Genomic DNA, 18,124 nt, shown 5'->3' with positions numbered 1-18,124 from the left:
TTTATCTGAACATGTATTTGTTGTCTGAACATAAAAATCTTTTGCGAAAGTGTTCATTGTTTGATTTGTTCACAGTCTGAACTGTTCGTTAACAGATCACTCCCTGTATGCAATAAAAAAAAAGGTCAACTTCATTTTAGAAAATGAAGTTGACCTTTTTTTAACCAATCATAGGACCATCTATATGAAAGAGTGTGCCATCTTGTGGCTCCCTTGAATAATTTCGCTTTAATGAATTTTTTCATAGAATGTGTATTTTGAATTATTCCAATAGATTGATTAATATACAGAACAGTTCATTTTAAAGCATTCAATTTTCCTTTATATAATTATATTATTTTTGCAAGGGAAATAAGGTTTGGAGAATTATTATTCTGTATAACTGATGTTATAAAATTGAAAAAAAAAACTATAAATCCTATTTGTAGACACCGAAGGCCTCTATTTATTTATAAGGAAAATCTGTTCACAAGTATTCATTGGTGCTTCACAAGGATGGCACTATTTAGAAGTGTTCTACATCAAAGTTTGACAGTATATTTATAATTTATTGAATTAAAAAGTAAATTATTATACATTTACCTCAAATCATGCACTTTTGGATAAGAACAAATGCGAAGAGCTTGAGAGTTAGAGCCAATTGCATACATTTTTCCATTTGGATGGAATTCCACAGCTCTAATAGCTTGTTCATCTTCCAGTCGATTAACTGCCACAAACGATTTTTTCTTGCCCTCGGGACTTGATCTGTTATTGTTTCCAATGTGATCGGTTTCATGATGCTGTTAAATTAAAGTTTAAAAAGTATAATTAAATCTTTCATAATAATATAATTAAAAATATNAATAATAATTATTATTATTATTATTATTTTTATAATAAAATGATATGCAGTTATTCTCTAACATTTTAACAATTGATTAGAGATTGCATATGATATACTATTAATGCACAAATCTCTTCTATACCGCCAAATAAAGAAAATATCAAAAAGAAAAAGATCAGAATGTAGCTCAATGGAAGAGCACATGATTGTCAAGGTCTATGATTCGAATTCCTGCGCCATTATCAATTTTGATATCCAGATGACTAAGATAGTAAAGACCATATCTTGCACACTGAGGAATGTCTTAATAAAATTCTAAGCTTATTTAATTTTTTAAACAAATAGAAGAGGCAGAAATTTAGTTCTTCTTTTAGGCTTTTCTTTTTTTTAAAAAAAATGTCCACATGCCAAAATGACATAATGCCAAATTTCTGTGCATGTAAGTTCTGCACCAATAAAAATACTAGAATATATTTACTTCTATAGAGATTTTTTAAGTTTTTCTTTAAAAAAAAATAGCTTAAAGGCATAATGCCAATTTAATACATTTATTTGTTCCAATAATATCTGTGTTTTATGTGTTTCCAGATATAAACTGTTTCTATCTTTCCTTTATAAGAGCAGTTTCCATATACCCCTTTTAACATTTTTATTACCTATACTATTAACTAAAATACTATTATCTGTTAATAAAACCCTATATGAGTTTTTAAAGCTTATGTATGAAATGACTTAACAAAACATTAATACATTTAAAACACTTCAGAACAGAAATAAACAAAAATATAACATGCTAAAGTTTGAAATTGTCCATGTTAATGTAATATAAGTAAATACGGTATGAAAATTAAGAATACAATAATTTAATGAATATCAATAAAGAATTAAAATATGGGAACACACTTTTTCAATATTAAAAATCTAAATTCTTAATAAATATTAAAAAAATGAAAGACAATTTATTTAAACCATTTTGATGTGAATGCCATATCTGTTTAGTTTAAAGAATACAAACGTAATAAAAGTCAATTCAAAATAATCAGCCATCTTCACACAGCTAACAGTTTCTGCTTCTAAACTAGTAACAACATTTTAATAGAACATCAATTTATCTGCACACCATTTAAAAACATTTAAATTAAACTATTTTAAAATATTTTCTAAACATTAAATATGAATATAAAAGAATATTTAAATTAGCTCTTAAAAATCTTAAATAAAGACAATTTGTGCAGTCCATCAAATAAAAATGAATATGATATAGTATTTGTGTTTTATACATTTTTAAACAATATCCAATCTGTAATTTTTACTTATAAGGATTAATTGAAACATTACAGAATTATACATTATAATATTATATCCATATTAGCTGAATATAGTAATATTAATAAATATTATAATATGTCATTATATATGTTATATTCTCAATATTATGTATAAGTTTTAACTGATTCACGCACCTTTCAGCTTTTAACCACCAAAATTTAACTGCATCAATCCCCCTAATAAACAAATCTCCCTGTAAAATTTCATAAATTTTCAACAAAAAGTACAAAAGTTATTAAGCTTCAAACAGGGCGAACAAAATCATGTCACACACACACCCAAATTTTTTTGGATTTCTTGACATTTCAAGGTCCAAGTCCAAAAATGTAAAAATCCTCCAAAAAATCGGTCATATTTTGATCAATTGCTATACTTTCCCTCTGTTACATATAACAACAGTCAGAAAAGTAAAACAATCTGAATTGTACTAAAGTTTTTCTGGTATTTAAAAAGTTTTCAATGTTTTTATATAGAATTTTAATAAAATCAATTCTAAAATTTCTTTACGTAGAAATATTTGAGTTATAAGTTTAAAATTTACCAATTAAATTGTGGTTTATTTTGTGAATGATAAATATTAACTAACTATCTAAAATACAGTACCTACAATAATAATAAATATTCAATAAATAATTAAAACAAATAATAATTTTAAAGTGAAATATAAATAATTATAAGTGAAATAAAATGCTATTTTTTATGAACTTTGTTTGAAAAAATGTTTTCAATAAATTTGTATATTATTTATAAAAATTTTTATTCTAAAATTTTAAATAAAAAAAAAAAAGAGAAAAAGAAAGAGAAATAAGTGACAGAAACTTCAAAAGATTAGTAAATAAATATCTTTTGAAAGATCAAACTGAAATGATTTTGACAAACAAAATCAAATAAATGTTTTTGACAAGTCAAACAGACAAATATTTTTGACAGATAAAATCAAACATATGACCCAAGAAATACTTTTTGTTTCTCTTGTTATATATATTATATAATTTAAAATAAGTTAATAAAAAAGTATTTTTCATAATATATTTTTATAGATTCAAATTAATAAGAAAACTATTACAGAATAACATAATTAACAATTGGATCTATTACCAAAATAACTTTAAAACTGCTGAATTATTTTTCTTGTTACATTAAGTTTAATCTTTAATGAATTAATTAACACAATTTGCCAAAAATTACAGGATAATTATATAAGACAGCAACATAACTACCTACCTTCCGGCTAAATTATGTTAATTAAAAATTAACTTTAATGTAGACTGAAAGATAATCTGGCAATTATAAACTTATATTTAATGATTTAAAAATTTTTTAGAATGAATGTTATTATTTAATTCTATAATTTTAAGACAGTAATTGTTTATTATTGTTACATCTGTATATTAATGTGTCTTAATACTTAAGATCTTTATTCATAGTTTTTGTAAATTTATAGAAATATTTTTCATTTAATGATTAAAGATATTGAAGAATTTATTTTTGAAATAAATATGTGTGTGTGTATATTTGAGATGAAATTAACATATACTGAATATATTTCCCTAGTATAAAAAATAATACATATAAATATGTATTATTGTATTTATATATACAAGTATCTGTAATTCTAATTTATATGTAGTCAATTCATACATCTGAATAAGTTATATTTATGAAGTAATCATCCAATTTAAATTATATGAATCCTGTTTATGATCACATAAAAAATATTTCAAAATAATATGTTCAAAAAAACATGAGGAATAAGTCAAAAAGTCAAAAAAATGTTAGAATATAAGAAATTATTTAAGTTATTCAAAATAATTATCCCAAGCTTCAATGTGCTTTCTCCAATTCAGGAAACATTTAGAAAAATTAGTTTATTTTAAGAATCACAAAATATTCTTTGATTTGATTCTATTGATTCAAACTATTTTCCTTTTAAAGTTGTAACAGCTATTCTTCCATAACTATTCAACTCCCCTCATCTAGTTCCTAATGACTTTTTCCTTACTTAGGGCTGGAAAAAGCATTAAAAGTCAATGAGTTGATAGAACTCATACAAGAAGAATGGAAGAAAATTTTGTGATTCCCAAAAGAAACTGATTTTTCTAAATGTTTCCTGAATTAGAGAAATTGTTGGTAAAAGTATATTGAAGCTTAGAATGATTTATTTGAAAATATTAAATAACTATTTTATATATTAACATGTTTACTTTTTTGAACACATCTTGTATACTTTGTTTTTACATTTTTTTGCTATTTAATGATAGTTACTAAACTGTCATCAAACATAAAAAAAAAATCAATATTAATTTTACAATTTAGAATAAAACAAAGTATTATAAGTAAATTGAGTCAGTTTCATTTGTTTTTAAATATTACAGATTATTTTTATCTGAAAATAATCAGCTATTAATATTTTTCATGGTATAAAAAAATATCTTCAAAATCATAAAAATATTAAAATACTTCTTATGACTGCTAGAGAAAAATAGTAGTTTCATTCAGATACAAAACAATCTGAGTGAAACTAAAGCACAGCTTTATATTTTCAAATCATATCAAGTATGAGTAATAATATAGAAACTATAATCAACCAAAAATGTAACCTGAATTATTCTGTAATATGCAAATATATGTAATGTTTATAAAAACATTCTATTGTCTTTATATTATAAAATTTTTTGTATTATTTTCAGAAGTCCCTATTGTACTTTTATACTTCCATAGAGATTTTACAGATCAATTTAAATGTATAGTGTATAACATAATGCCATTCACATACATTTTATTTACATAATTATTTTCCATTTATAAAAAGTACATCAAACTGATTTATCTGTATTTAATATATCAGATTAATTTGCAAATAACATAATTCCATAATCCTAATACATTTTAGGAGATAAGAAAAATTATAAGTTAATTACATTACATGAGAATTCTAAAATTTATATATACAAAAATATTTATTTATTTATTTCATAAATAAAAATGATTCATGCAACAAATTTCACAAATGGCATATTTATGGAAGAAAATTTCAGGAGTGGTGTAGCATAATTTATATCAAATGATAACTAGATATATTTCAAGAGTAACAGCAAACATCTAAAAAGTCAATTCTTAGATTAAAGACAAATAATTGCCAGATTACATGGGGCTATTGTTTGTAACGATGAACATTAGCAAGTCAGGAGTAAGAAGAGGAAAATTATATGTATAATTTAATTATTAAGAAAAGTGAACTGCAAGTAAATATCTTTAAAACATTTAAACACTGTAAAACAGCCAAAATATAGTAAAACATTTAATAATTTTATAATCATGTATATAGTTGTTATGTCCAAATACAAGTGCTAACAATTAACACTCCTCTATTGGCTAGGAAATATGATTTGTTTACACCCACAATTCAGGCAGTTGCCCACTTGCCATTGTAAAGTGAAAAAATAAATAAATAAAGCTATTTTTTCAAACTATATACTGTAAGTCTTTTTAAACCTTAAATTAAAATAGTAGTAAATACAGTAAAATATTGAAAAAAAGTATAGCTTTAAGGAAACACATGATTTTAATAATGTGAAGATAATTTATTGTAATAAATAAATAGATACTGATTAAAATATTGTGGAGACTGAACTGAAAAAGAATAAACTAAATATAAATGTTCCATCACCCAAATATTAAGTGTAAAATGGTAAAGATTTACAAAAAAAAAAAAGAAATGGAATATACAATCACATTATAGATAATTAACATGTGAACTAAGAAAAATATATATAAAAAATTTGACTTAAATATTAAATAAGTTATTTAAAATATATTAACCTGAATGTCCTGAAAGAAATTGAAATGGTGTTGCAGTTTCACAATCAGTAAGAAATATTTTGTTATCACCAGCTCCTCCACTAATTAATAAACTGAATCTGTTGCTTAAATCTTCCATAAAACACAAATCTCTCACTGTTCCAGAATGCATAGTAAGCTCAGTTTCTCTGCCTGAAAAATTCATCAAATGTATTATAAAAATATAAATGATATTTTATCAACTTAAATTTTTAATCTATTTTATATTTAGATAGTTCAAACATTAATATGGAGTCACTTAAACATAACAATTTCAATACATTTAATCACCCAACTTAAACAAAGGAGAGTAAAACTACTCAAATTTGAAAATAATTTTATTAAAATAAAATTAATTAAATGCAGACATTTAAATAATGTTTTAAGAATATTTCACCACAAATTAGTGTGTGAATTTTCTAAAAGAAAAAAAAACTTTGTGTAGCAGTCAACTGGAAATTTTCTATATACTGTAAATAAAAAGTAGATCTGGTTCATTTGTCTAATATATCTCTCATAAAAAAAGAAAAAAAAAACTTAAAAACAATATATAAAAGCAACTAGCACTTTTGCTGTTTTTTTGTTAAAATAGTCTCTTGGTTTAACTCTTTCAAACAAAAAGAAAATTAATATAAATGNTTTTAAATCCGTAACGTAGATACGCCATTTTGAATCTCGTAATATTTTAGAAGATTCTGAGTTAAAGACGATTAGTTCCGCCGAACTAATTTTCGAATGACCAACTAACCGAATACAACTTGGATACACTAAATAAAAAATGACGATCCTTCCAAGGTCACATCTTTTGAATTCATAGGAACAATGGTACAACATTAGAAACGAATGGCGTCAAAATGTCACACGATACATCAATTAGAGCGACACAAATAGTCGGAATCAGATAATATCTAAATTTTATTCCGATTATCATCACATTTAGGAAGTAATGGTTGGCCAGTTAAGATAAGATCAATTGGTTTAATTTTTGTTTTCTTTTCTATTTTAATGGATCCCTCTAATTAAGGATTTAACATAGAAACTTCCTAGTTTATATACTGGATTATGTGCTGTATATGGTTATGGATGTTTTTAATGTAAATTAATGAATTTAAATTGTTGATCTGCCAATGCGTGATCGATTTGAATTGTTCATCAGGTCAAATGGAAATTCTTGTAAGCGGTTTGAAACAGGAAGAATTTACTAAACGTTTGCGGTATGTAATTTTTCTTAACGTGTCAAAAGTTCAATAGATGTATTTTACACTTGTATTTTAGAAAATTAATCAATTTTTAAATTAAAATTAATTGATAAGGGTTTAACTTTAAAAATTTAACCATTAATGATTGGATTTTAATGAAGATTTCAGCCAACAGGAATTAATTCAATGAAAAAAATATTGCTAAATCATCAAAAATGAAAAATATATAATTTACATTAGGTTAACAGGTCTTTCCCATGTTTTGAATTATTTTGATTTTGTTTATAAGTCACTAATTAAAAAGTTCTTCATAAACATTGATGAAGCAAGTAACAATCTTTGTTCAAGGTATAATTAAGTGTGAGATAAAATAATCTAAACAGCTTATTCCAAGGAGTACTGCAATTATTAGTTTATTTGTTGAATATTTTAAGGTTTTAACTTTATCCTCAGAACGTAATGAGCTATTTAAAATTTCAAGAAACTGCTATATTTAATTATAAAATGATTGCATTATCTTATTATATGATTTATTATATAAAAAATATTTTAAAACCCTAAATAACTCATTCATTTTATTTAATAACTAATGGAGAGACAATCATTTCATGTCATGCAATGTTAATTTTCTCTGTAAATTGTTCTAATTAATATTTTTATGGTTAATTTGTTACACAAAATTTTTAAATTTTATATACTACATTTGTTTTGATTTCTATTCAATGTAACATTCTGCATTTTTCTCTGATGAGTGGCATTATTTCCCTTTTTTTACAAATTTTCTTTCATTAAATAACTTTAAAGATGACAATATGATAACATAGATATCTACTATAGCCTTTGCATTATATATATATATTAATAATGATATCAATCTTAAGAATCATTTAAAAAATAATTTTAAACTCAACATATTTCCATATTCAATGACATAAACTTATCTTTTCTAACAGTATAACATTTTAATTTAAATTACTCTATTATCTTGTATTTATGAAAAGATTTTTAATTAGTTTCAAAAATAATACATGAAAAATTGTTTCTCCATTCATGCAAATAGCAAATTTAGATAAATACAAAGGAAGATAATTTAAAGATTTAAAATAGAAAGCATCTGATTAAGATTCTAATTATGTTCTAATAATTAATTTTTACTCATATGTAATTAAACAATTTGGAAATAAATTTAGGATTTAATTTATATTCCTGTAATTTTTCCAACACATAACTTGTTATCAGTTAGAAAATCATTAAAAACTTAAACACTAAGCTGATATAAATGCTTATTGAAAAATTTTTATGTAAGTAGAGTTTAATGCCTAATTAAATGATTAGGTTAACTGAAATAGCAATTTAAAGGTTTAATTAAAAAATAGATTAAACATGAAACTACACAAAAAAGTATTAAACTGGCATTTTTTTAAAACGTTCTTAAATATATGTATTTTTAAATTAAAATTCTCAGGGAGGATTATAGCACCAACTCAAATCATATAATTCAAAGTTTTCAAGATCTTCACATTATTTATCAATGAAATACTTCATGATAAAAATAAATAACTTGGTAATTAAAATTATATCCTGAACTATTAATCTAACAAAATTTGAAATGAGTTGAAATAACTCAGTGTTCTCATCATTTTTACATGTTCTAGTAGTCCTCTTTCCTTTCCTCTATTAGAATACGGTGCTTATAACAAACAATTTCTTATAGGGTGCAATAAAGTTTCCAGGTCTGTTCCTCTCCATTCTCCATACAAATTTTAATTTTTTCCCATGTTCTTCTAGTGACAAATCATTGAAGGCAATCTTTGATAACTATTTTCAAATTTTATAAGACAAAGAAATTTTTTTCACAATGCACTAAACAGGCTGACCATAACATTTACAATCCAACTGGGGTCTTGGTACAGTTAAGTTAGGGCAACAGAGGTCTTTTTAAGAGTTTAAGGTCCCTATTCAGGCATTACAGACACAGAGAAAACCTGGAAAACTCCACGTGGCCAGCTCGTCCTGGTGAAGCACAAACCCACGACCAAACTCCCAGTGTTCAGAGAACAAAACCACTTGGCCACTGGTGGGCCGTCTTGGTACAGAATCTACAAAACTGGAGTGTAAAACTGATTAAACTTTGGTTTTCTTTAAATTCATTTATTTTTGATCTATAAATTGGTGCTATTATATTGGCATGTTAATAAAACTGATCTACTCAACGATTGATTCTACAATCAAATATTGACATGCAAAAAGGAATGTTTGGTTACATTATCTAAACTATATTGCAGCAGTTGTAACTTCATACATGAACAATCGCCTAATATTTTGGTCGAATTTCTGAATATCTGTTACACGAAATACATGCAATTTACTTTGTTTTGTATAGTCAGGACGTATCTTTTCTCACTTAATTCAAATATTAAAATTTAATACTTAAATTAAGTTTAATATAAAATATTAGCTTCCCTCCTCAATTATAATATTAAATAATAACTATTCTATCTTCTAAATCTAAAAAAAATAATTATTAAATAATTCAATTTCGAAACGAACCAACCACGTGTCAGAAAAACGAAAAACAATGTATTAAAACGCCCCCTCGTTTTCTGAATCGAACAAAAATTTAATTATTTAAAAAAATAATAATAAATATTTATTTTTNGGCGTTGTGGAAATGTATCTTTATACAAAATCCCAAAAATTAGTAGACATTGACAAACTAATCAGCATGAAACGGAAATCTGAGATTACCAAAGTGAATTTATCTCACCTTGGGGATATACTTTTTATTCAAGTCTTTTAAAGAAGAAAGATATATATATATATATATATATATGTAATGTATATGGAACAGCTGAAAATTCTTTTGTCGAAAAAACAATTTTATGAAACTGGATCAATCTCGTGTAATATGCACAAATACTAACAAAATTGTACTGTATTTAAAAACAAAAACACCATTTCTTTTTTATAAAATGGCACATAATCAGCCATGCATAAAAATAACATTATTATCATAAGTCTATGTAATCCTATCAAGTGAATACCGTATACAATGTTTATCTGTAATATAAATCACTGTTGCACGGATGCGATTACGTAATTATGGCATTATTAATAAAAATTTAAAAACTAGATCAACAGAAGCTTCGTTTTCTATATAATGAATACAGAGTCTTTCCTTCCTTATATTTTAAGCCAACCAGTGGCCGAGTGGATAAAACCATTGAACGCTGATAGTTGATCGCGAGTTCGTTCCTCGCCAACGGGCTGGCCACGTGGAGCTTTCCGGGTTTTCTTTACTTTAGTAACACCAGAATAGGGGCCAGTTTCCCTTAAAAGATCTCCCGGCAGGCATTCCCTCCTCGGCAGAACGCGTCGCATCGCCGTACACGAATAAAAACCCTATCCTCTACTATAATTTTTCTCTATATTATTCTAGAAATTGTCTTTCACGCCTACGATTGAGTGGTTAAAAGAGTCTTCGTTAGCTATTTATAGATTTTCATTTGTTGTAAGATTGAGATGAGAAATTTCCTTTTTCAGGATACCCCAAATGAATTGTTAAGTCTTCAAGTCATTTCATTATTAAGTGTAATCCAACAGAGCCGCGACAAGGGTGAGGCAAACGAGACACTTTCCTCAGTTGAATAATGGGAAAGGGCGCCGAATTGGTGAAAAATAAAAAGCCAAATGTATCTTGCAATATTCGTCAAATACTTTAAGCACACTAACGATTTGTGTCAGACGTTACCTCGTTTCTTCGTGCCCTAGTAAGTTTTGTTCCTTAAATATCCAAACAATATAAATTCTGTAGAATTATTATCAAAAGTCAGGCAATGACGTTAATTCCAGACTTTAACGCAGCGTTTCTCAAAGTGGGCGATAACGCCCCCTTGTGGGCGCTGGAGGCTTTCAGGGGGGCAGTAGAAGGCTCAAAGAGAATTGGGGGGCGTTAAGGAAATATAGAGGGGCGACGGCAGACAAATTCTATATATAAAAATTCGACGGAAATGTTGACATTTTATATATTTTTTATTGAAGGTCACAACTTGAATATTTCTAACACATTGACTTTTATTTTAGCTCAGCGTTTCTCAAAGTAAGCAATAACGCGCGTAGCACGCACACATCGATTTGACTAATTGCGGACAAGAGTTCATCGGAGAAAAGGTGACCAGCCAGAATCTCCATATTAGAGAAGAAAGAAAGAAAGAAAGCAATAACGCCCCCTTCTGGCGCGATGAATAGATCTATGATAGAGGCAGGGTATTGAACGGTGACCAAAGGCAAAATTGGGGCTGATAAGAGGAAACATTGCGTTTAATGGTTTCCAGATGATGAGAACAATGTACAGTAAGGGCACAAAGTGTGAGATTCATAGAAAAGTTTTCCTAAGAATATTTCCAATCCTTTTCTCACACAAGAGAAAATGGGTTAGGGGGCGTTGGGTATAACTTTATGGAACAAAGGGGGCGGTGGATCGAAAAAGTTTGAGAATCACTGCTTTAACGCAACTTAAAGCTTAGATCTTTTAAAAACGATTCATGAATATATTTTGAAAATAGTTTGGTTCATTCCTATCCAAATTTAGAAGTTGCATTAGGAATACTCCTAACACTATTTAAACTAAAAATTATCGAAACATATTTAAGATCGTTTATTTATTTATTTTTATTTAATACTTAATATATGAAAAACTATCCATAGGAGTGGAAATTTATCCTTCTGCCTCAGGTGAAAATATCTCTAGGCCCGGCTCCATCACCCATTGAATTTAACACATGAACATATCCAAGAGCTTCGTATTCTTAGGGGTCTCATCCAGTGCCGTCGAGAGCTTGTACGGGGTCCAGGAATAGAGCGAACCACTTTTGCCATTTTCTGAATAGATGAAATATTTCATCTTTATCTTTGTTAATAAAAAAACCAGTGTTAAAAATGTAATTTTTGTTAATAAAATTTTGTTTGTTAAGTTACGGCAACGCAAAATTTGGGCAATCTGCCTTCCGGGAGGTCTTTTTAAGGAAAACTGGCTCCTATTTAGGCGTTACAGACGTGGAGAAAACCCGGAAAACTCCATGCCTATCAGTGGCCAGCGTGTCCGAGCGAAGCCACGAACGAACTCCCAGTGTTCAGGGTACGAAGACTGCTTGGCAACTGGTGGGCACAATTTTTGTAAATAAAAACAACACTAATAATGATGGGAACAACCAAACGAGGCCCCCTAAAATTTTTTCCAGGCCTTACTATGCCCTATTGTGATACACAATAGGACTTAGGTGAGAGTTGAACCTAACACTTACTGCCCATGATAAATTATGGGAGGAAATCGTACGATTATATACTCGTACTAAAGCCTTATCTCGCGGCGATCTAGCTCACAAATATACAAGATTTAAAAAAAGAATCAAACTAATTTTTGTATAAAATATTTTTTTTTCTTCAAAACTTTATACCATAAACAATATAAGCTTTCATCAGTAAATATTTATTTTATAACTGTAAACTTAGTAACACGAATTCTCACGTAGTCAAATTGAGAACATTCCATAAGACTCGATCAGTTGTTTATAATTAAAAATTTTTTAAATATTTACAAAATAACATTATTTCATATTTCTAAATGCAAAAATAATTGCAATAGTTATAATTGAAGTAGATTTTTTTACGTAGAAACTCAAATTTGAAAATAATTTTATTAAAATAAAATTAATTAAATGCAGACATTTAAATAATGTTTTAAGAATATTTCACCACAAATTAGTGTGTGAATTTTCTAAAAGAAAAAAAAACTTTGTGTAGCAGTCAACTGGAAATTTTCTATATACTGTAAATAAAAAGTAGATCTGGTTCATTTGTCTAATATATCTCTCATAAAAAAAGAAAAAAAAAACTTAAAAACAATATATAAAAGCAACTAGCACTTTTGNAATACACAAATTGAACTTTTGTGAAATATTTATGAATCCGTCACAAAAATTTGCTACAGTGATTCAGGCTAAGCCATTTTACATAGCTTACGCAGCAAAGCAACGAGCTTACATGGTAAAACAAGGAAGATTTTTTAAGTTATTAGCATATTTTAATACACAAATTGAACTTTTGTGAAATATTTATGAATCCGTCACAAAAATTTGCTACAGTGATTCAGGCTAAGCCATTTTACATAGCTTACGCAGCAAAGCAACGAGCTTACATGGTAAAACAAGGAAGATTTTTTAAGTTATTAGCATATTTTACCGCACAAATTTACATATTTTTAATGTTTATACGAAGCAAAAATGGAAAAATAAACTAGAAAAAGGAATGTTCTCGATCAAATTTAATCTATGGAATGAAAAATATGTTATAAAATAGGCAAATATCAACCTAAATCTATACGCGATTTGGTTCATCCACTTCGTAGATAAGAGAAATTATACCATGTCCAAAAATAGGCACTGGTACCGATGATACTGAAAATTTATATAAAAATAAACAATGATATTTGTCATCAGTGGAGTGAATCTAATTTCTCTAATTATTTTTCGTTATATTTTGAAGAATGCCAGGTATGTTTACTTGAATTACAACATGGAGGTGATGCATGATTTCCTAATCATAGACATAAGATCACGAAACAAAATGTTTACAGGAAATGAAAAAATTGAAGAATTCACGCTTTTCACATATCAGAAAGTTATCCTTGACCTTGTCATTTCTTTAATTCCTAAATGGATTATGAAACATGATAATTATTATATAATATTAAACACCTGTCGAATTCACGAAGCGAGGAACGGCAGGTGTATTTACGTTACGTGTTATAAGGTAAGAGAACGAAGCTTGTATTTCTATAAACTTCAAGGCCCGAAACGGTCAGATAAAACCTAGGTCATTCGCGAATACGGGCTCTTTCGCCGAAAGCCAAAAAAAAAGATACGAATAAAAACATTTCTATGGCTTACAAAAAGAAACGTTTTTACACTTTCTGCCTTCGGTGAGCCTCCTTTTTTTAAATGCAAGTCATGGATTTAACTAGGTCGTAATGGTGAAGGATGGAACCCGAAACATCCAAGCTAAACCACGTAAGAAAATTTCGTATTGCACTCGAACTCGGATCCTCCAGAGCGGAATTCTGGAATAAATGACCAAGACGGAAGCCCGTTACGCACGATCTTCTAGCTAAAAAGTAATTTAAACCACTTTCGTACGATGTATTTTGCACAAAGAACAAAATTTTGTGGCCCTTTTCCATCCAGATCCACGTCATGCGGCGCCCTTTTTTTTTTTTTTTTAAATCCGAAACGTAGATACGCCATTTTGAATCTCGTAATATTTTAGAAGATTCTGAGTTAAAGACGATTAGTTCCGCCGAACTAATTTTCGAATGACCAACTAACCGAATACAACTTGGATACACTAAATAAAAAATGACGATCCTTCCAAGGTCACATCTTTTGAATTCATAGGAACAATGGTACAACATTAGAAACGAATGGCGTCAAAATGTCACACGATACATCAATTAGAGCGACACAAATAGTCGGAATCAGATAATATCTAAATTTTATTCCGATTATCATCACATTTAGGAAGTAATGGTTGGCCAGTTAAGATAAGATCAATTGGTTTAATTTTTTTTTCTTTTCTATTTTAATGGATCCCTCTAATTAAGGATTTAACATAGAAACTTCCTAGTTTATATACTGGATTATGTGCTGTATATGGTTATGGATGTTTTTAATGTAAATTAATGAATTTAAATTGTTGATCTGCCAATGCGTGATCGATTTGAATTGTTCATCAGGTCAAATGGAAATTCTTGTAAGCGGTTTGAAACAGGAAGAATTTACTAAACGTTTGCGGTATGTAATTTTTCTTAACGTGTCAAAAGTTCAATAGATGTATTTTACACTTGTATTTTAGAAAATTAATCAATTTTTAAATTAAAATTAATTGATAAGGGTTTAACTTTAAAAATTTAACCATTAATGATTGGATTTTAATGAAGATTTCAGCCAACAGGTGAAGATGGCAAACTACCTCTCTGGGGATCCGGGATCGAATGCGGATGGGTCGAAAAACCTCAAAAATTTTCGGGCTCGTCCCTCACCACCTGGCTTACCCATTGTGGGACTGGAAGAACCCATAATAGGCTCGCTAGAAAGAAGCCGCTAGTGCCCACAGGGCGGAGTAAAAAAAAAATAACAACAACTTTCCGTGTTTATGAATGGAGATGTAGAATGATTTAGTGGATGTATTTAATATTGTTCTCCTTTTTTTTCTTTGTTTAATTTCTAAAATTTCTTTGAATAAAAATAACTACAGAGAATCTAAAATGGTAGATAACAACGAAGGAAAGTCTAACATAATAGATAATCAGTAATCATCAGCGATTAAAATTCTCGTTGTTTGAAGAATTCATATAAAGAATGAATCAGTGAGAATAAATTAGTTTATTTTGCTAATTTCTTTTTTTTCTTGAACTAAAATTAATTGCAAATCAAGTATAATCGTAAAAGCAAGTATATTTCAATGGTAAAATAGTAAGATCAATAGTAAAATGGCAAAATCAAGTACAGATCACTAGTAAAATGGCAAAATCAAGTACAGATCACTAGTAAAATGGCAAAATCAAGTACAGATCACTAGTAAAATGGTAAAATCAAGTACAGATCACTAGTAAAATGGTAAAATCAAGTACAGATCACTAGTGAAATGGCAAAATCAAGTACAGATCAGGTAAAATTAAGTAAAATGTCAGGTAATATAACAACTATCAACGTTATAATGTTTAATTTCAGTAAAAAGCCATCAATGTTGTATTATTGATCATAAGTAATCAAAATTCTCGATAAACTTAATCATCAACTTAATATTTTCTCTTCTTTTTTTTCTTTTTTTTTTTGGATTAAAAATAGAAACATGAAATCTAAAATGGCATCTAATAATAAAACAAAATCCATTTTATTTACTGTTAATATTATAATTCTTTTTTTTAGTATAGAGCAATCAGCATCAAATTACTTATCATCATCAATCAACAACAACACCATTACGGATGATCACCAGCAATGAAATCATTTTACACCGAAACAAAAACCGTAAATAATAACATAACCCATTTAACTAACGATAATTTACATAATTTATATTAAAAAAATTAATTTTAACCTTTTTTAAACGTGAAATTTATCACGAAATTTCGTGACTCAGGGCGTTGTCATGCGCTAGTTAAGCAGCGTTACATTTCACGGCATACAAAAAAAAAAAAATACAGAATTTCTTTTTTTTATAAATATAAAATAATTTTATGACCTAATTCGACGGGATTTTTCCATTTAGAAGGCAAAAAAATAGAAGAATTTAACATTGAAATGCGATGAAAATTATTGTTAAAGAATCTGTAGTGTAACTTTGATTCATTAATGAGGTAATTATGACGTTATTTAAATAAAAAAATATATAAAAGTAATTAAAAAAACAAAGAGAAAATTATCCTTTAAGTAAGGAAATTCCTTATGCCATGAGATATAGAAAAATATCAATGCTCGTATATCATCAAGACCTAGAAATGCCATGATAAAAGATGAATATTTTTAAAACAAAGAATATCTAATTTGAATTATTTTACATTGTTTGAAGGCATCTAACCTCATAAACATGGCAAAATTCTTTAAGATAAATAATAATAATGGCAAATATATGGCAAATACTATTAAGAATTTAAAGCGTATACAGGTTTTGACTTGGCAGAGTGATTTTATAGCTCATACTATAAAATAAAATTAACTGGAATTTTAAATTATTTGACTTACTTACGCCTTAAAATGTTAAAATAATTCAATTTTAACTGAAAATATTTGAACATTTTTGCGCGTGTTATACACAAATATATTTAAACTTACCTTTTCTCTATAATATTTACAGGGGGATTGTGATCTTAATTTATCCACACTTCTACTCCTTCTCTTGTACTGTACGATATGACATGGAGGAGGGCTTATGTATCTATTTCTGTAAGTGGTATGGCCGAAAGGACGAGGATGAGGAGGTACACGATAGTTGACAAACATCGCACCTTTACGAACTCACCTGGATAAGGTTGAAAAAAGGACTAGATGGATCCTTCTCACGGACTGATTAGCTCAGTGATGTGAGCGTGATGCGTGACGGGATCCGGTCAAAACACATGTCGCGATTGGTTAGAGAAGACACGTGTTGCGACGTCTGGCATAAGGATTGTTTACCAACAAAGTTCTTCCCTCAGACGTTATTAAAACAAAGAAAAAAATGGCTTCTGATATGGCCTCATCTCAATGCTTGTTACTTAATGTTCCGGAGCTCGGAAGCTGAGAAATTCGGGTTCGAGGTCGATTTGTACCAGATAAGTGGGCCCCACTCTTCTCTATCCTGCCCATTGTGGGTCTGGCACAGAAAAAAAAGGAGCCTCAAGGCGGAAAGACTGGAAAAAATCATACGTAACGATTTGATTTTACGTCACGTCGTGAGTCTTGTCTTTGCTCCTCACCGTTGACCTTTAATACATTGTTAAGACTCTAAAGTAGAGTATGAGATATTAAAACTGCATACAGTTCTCTTACATAAAGAAGCCATCAATCAAATATACTATAATCTGCTACACAATGCTCCTTGTCACGATTCGTATACAGTTTCTTACCATAATAAAATAAATACAAGCTCCAAAAATAGATTTTATAATTAAAATTAGGGCAATTTTTAATTATAAAATCAAGAATTTAATTCTATTTTAACAAGTAATTGAATAAATCAACACAAAAAAACATGTAATTTGTATAAAGAGGAAACCAAAATTAATATCTAAATGAAGATTTGATAGTAATTAAAACGGTGTTATTAAATAGGAATAATTATATTGTACACCCAATTCCTGAAGGAAATGAAATAGGGCCACGCTAATCACAAA

General features: G+C 28.0%; 1 protein-coding gene across 1 annotated transcript in view; it reads right to left on the bottom strand.

Moving 5' to 3' along the window:
• The window catches only part of LOC111628799 (WD repeat-containing protein 47-like), a 39,061-nt gene that overhangs the window by 12,965 nt on the left and 7,972 nt on the right, over positions 1-18,124 (bottom strand). Inside the window, exon 2 of the mRNA XM_023372644.1 lies at positions 583-782. Within this exon, the coding sequence (XP_023228412.1) occupies positions 583-782 (200 nt within the window). The remainder of the gene's footprint in view (positions 1-582; positions 783-18,124) is intronic.

The sequence above is a fragment of the Centruroides sculpturatus genome, unplaced genomic scaffold, assembly GCF_000671375.1.
Source record: "Centruroides sculpturatus isolate CEXI.00-Female unplaced genomic scaffold, Cexi_2.0 scaffold590, whole genome shotgun sequence".
Lineage (NCBI taxonomy): Eukaryota > Metazoa > Arthropoda > Arachnida > Scorpiones > Buthidae > Centruroides > Centruroides sculpturatus.
The sequence above is the reverse complement of the archived record's forward strand: the minus strand, read 5'-3'. Positions and strand labels throughout refer to the sequence as shown.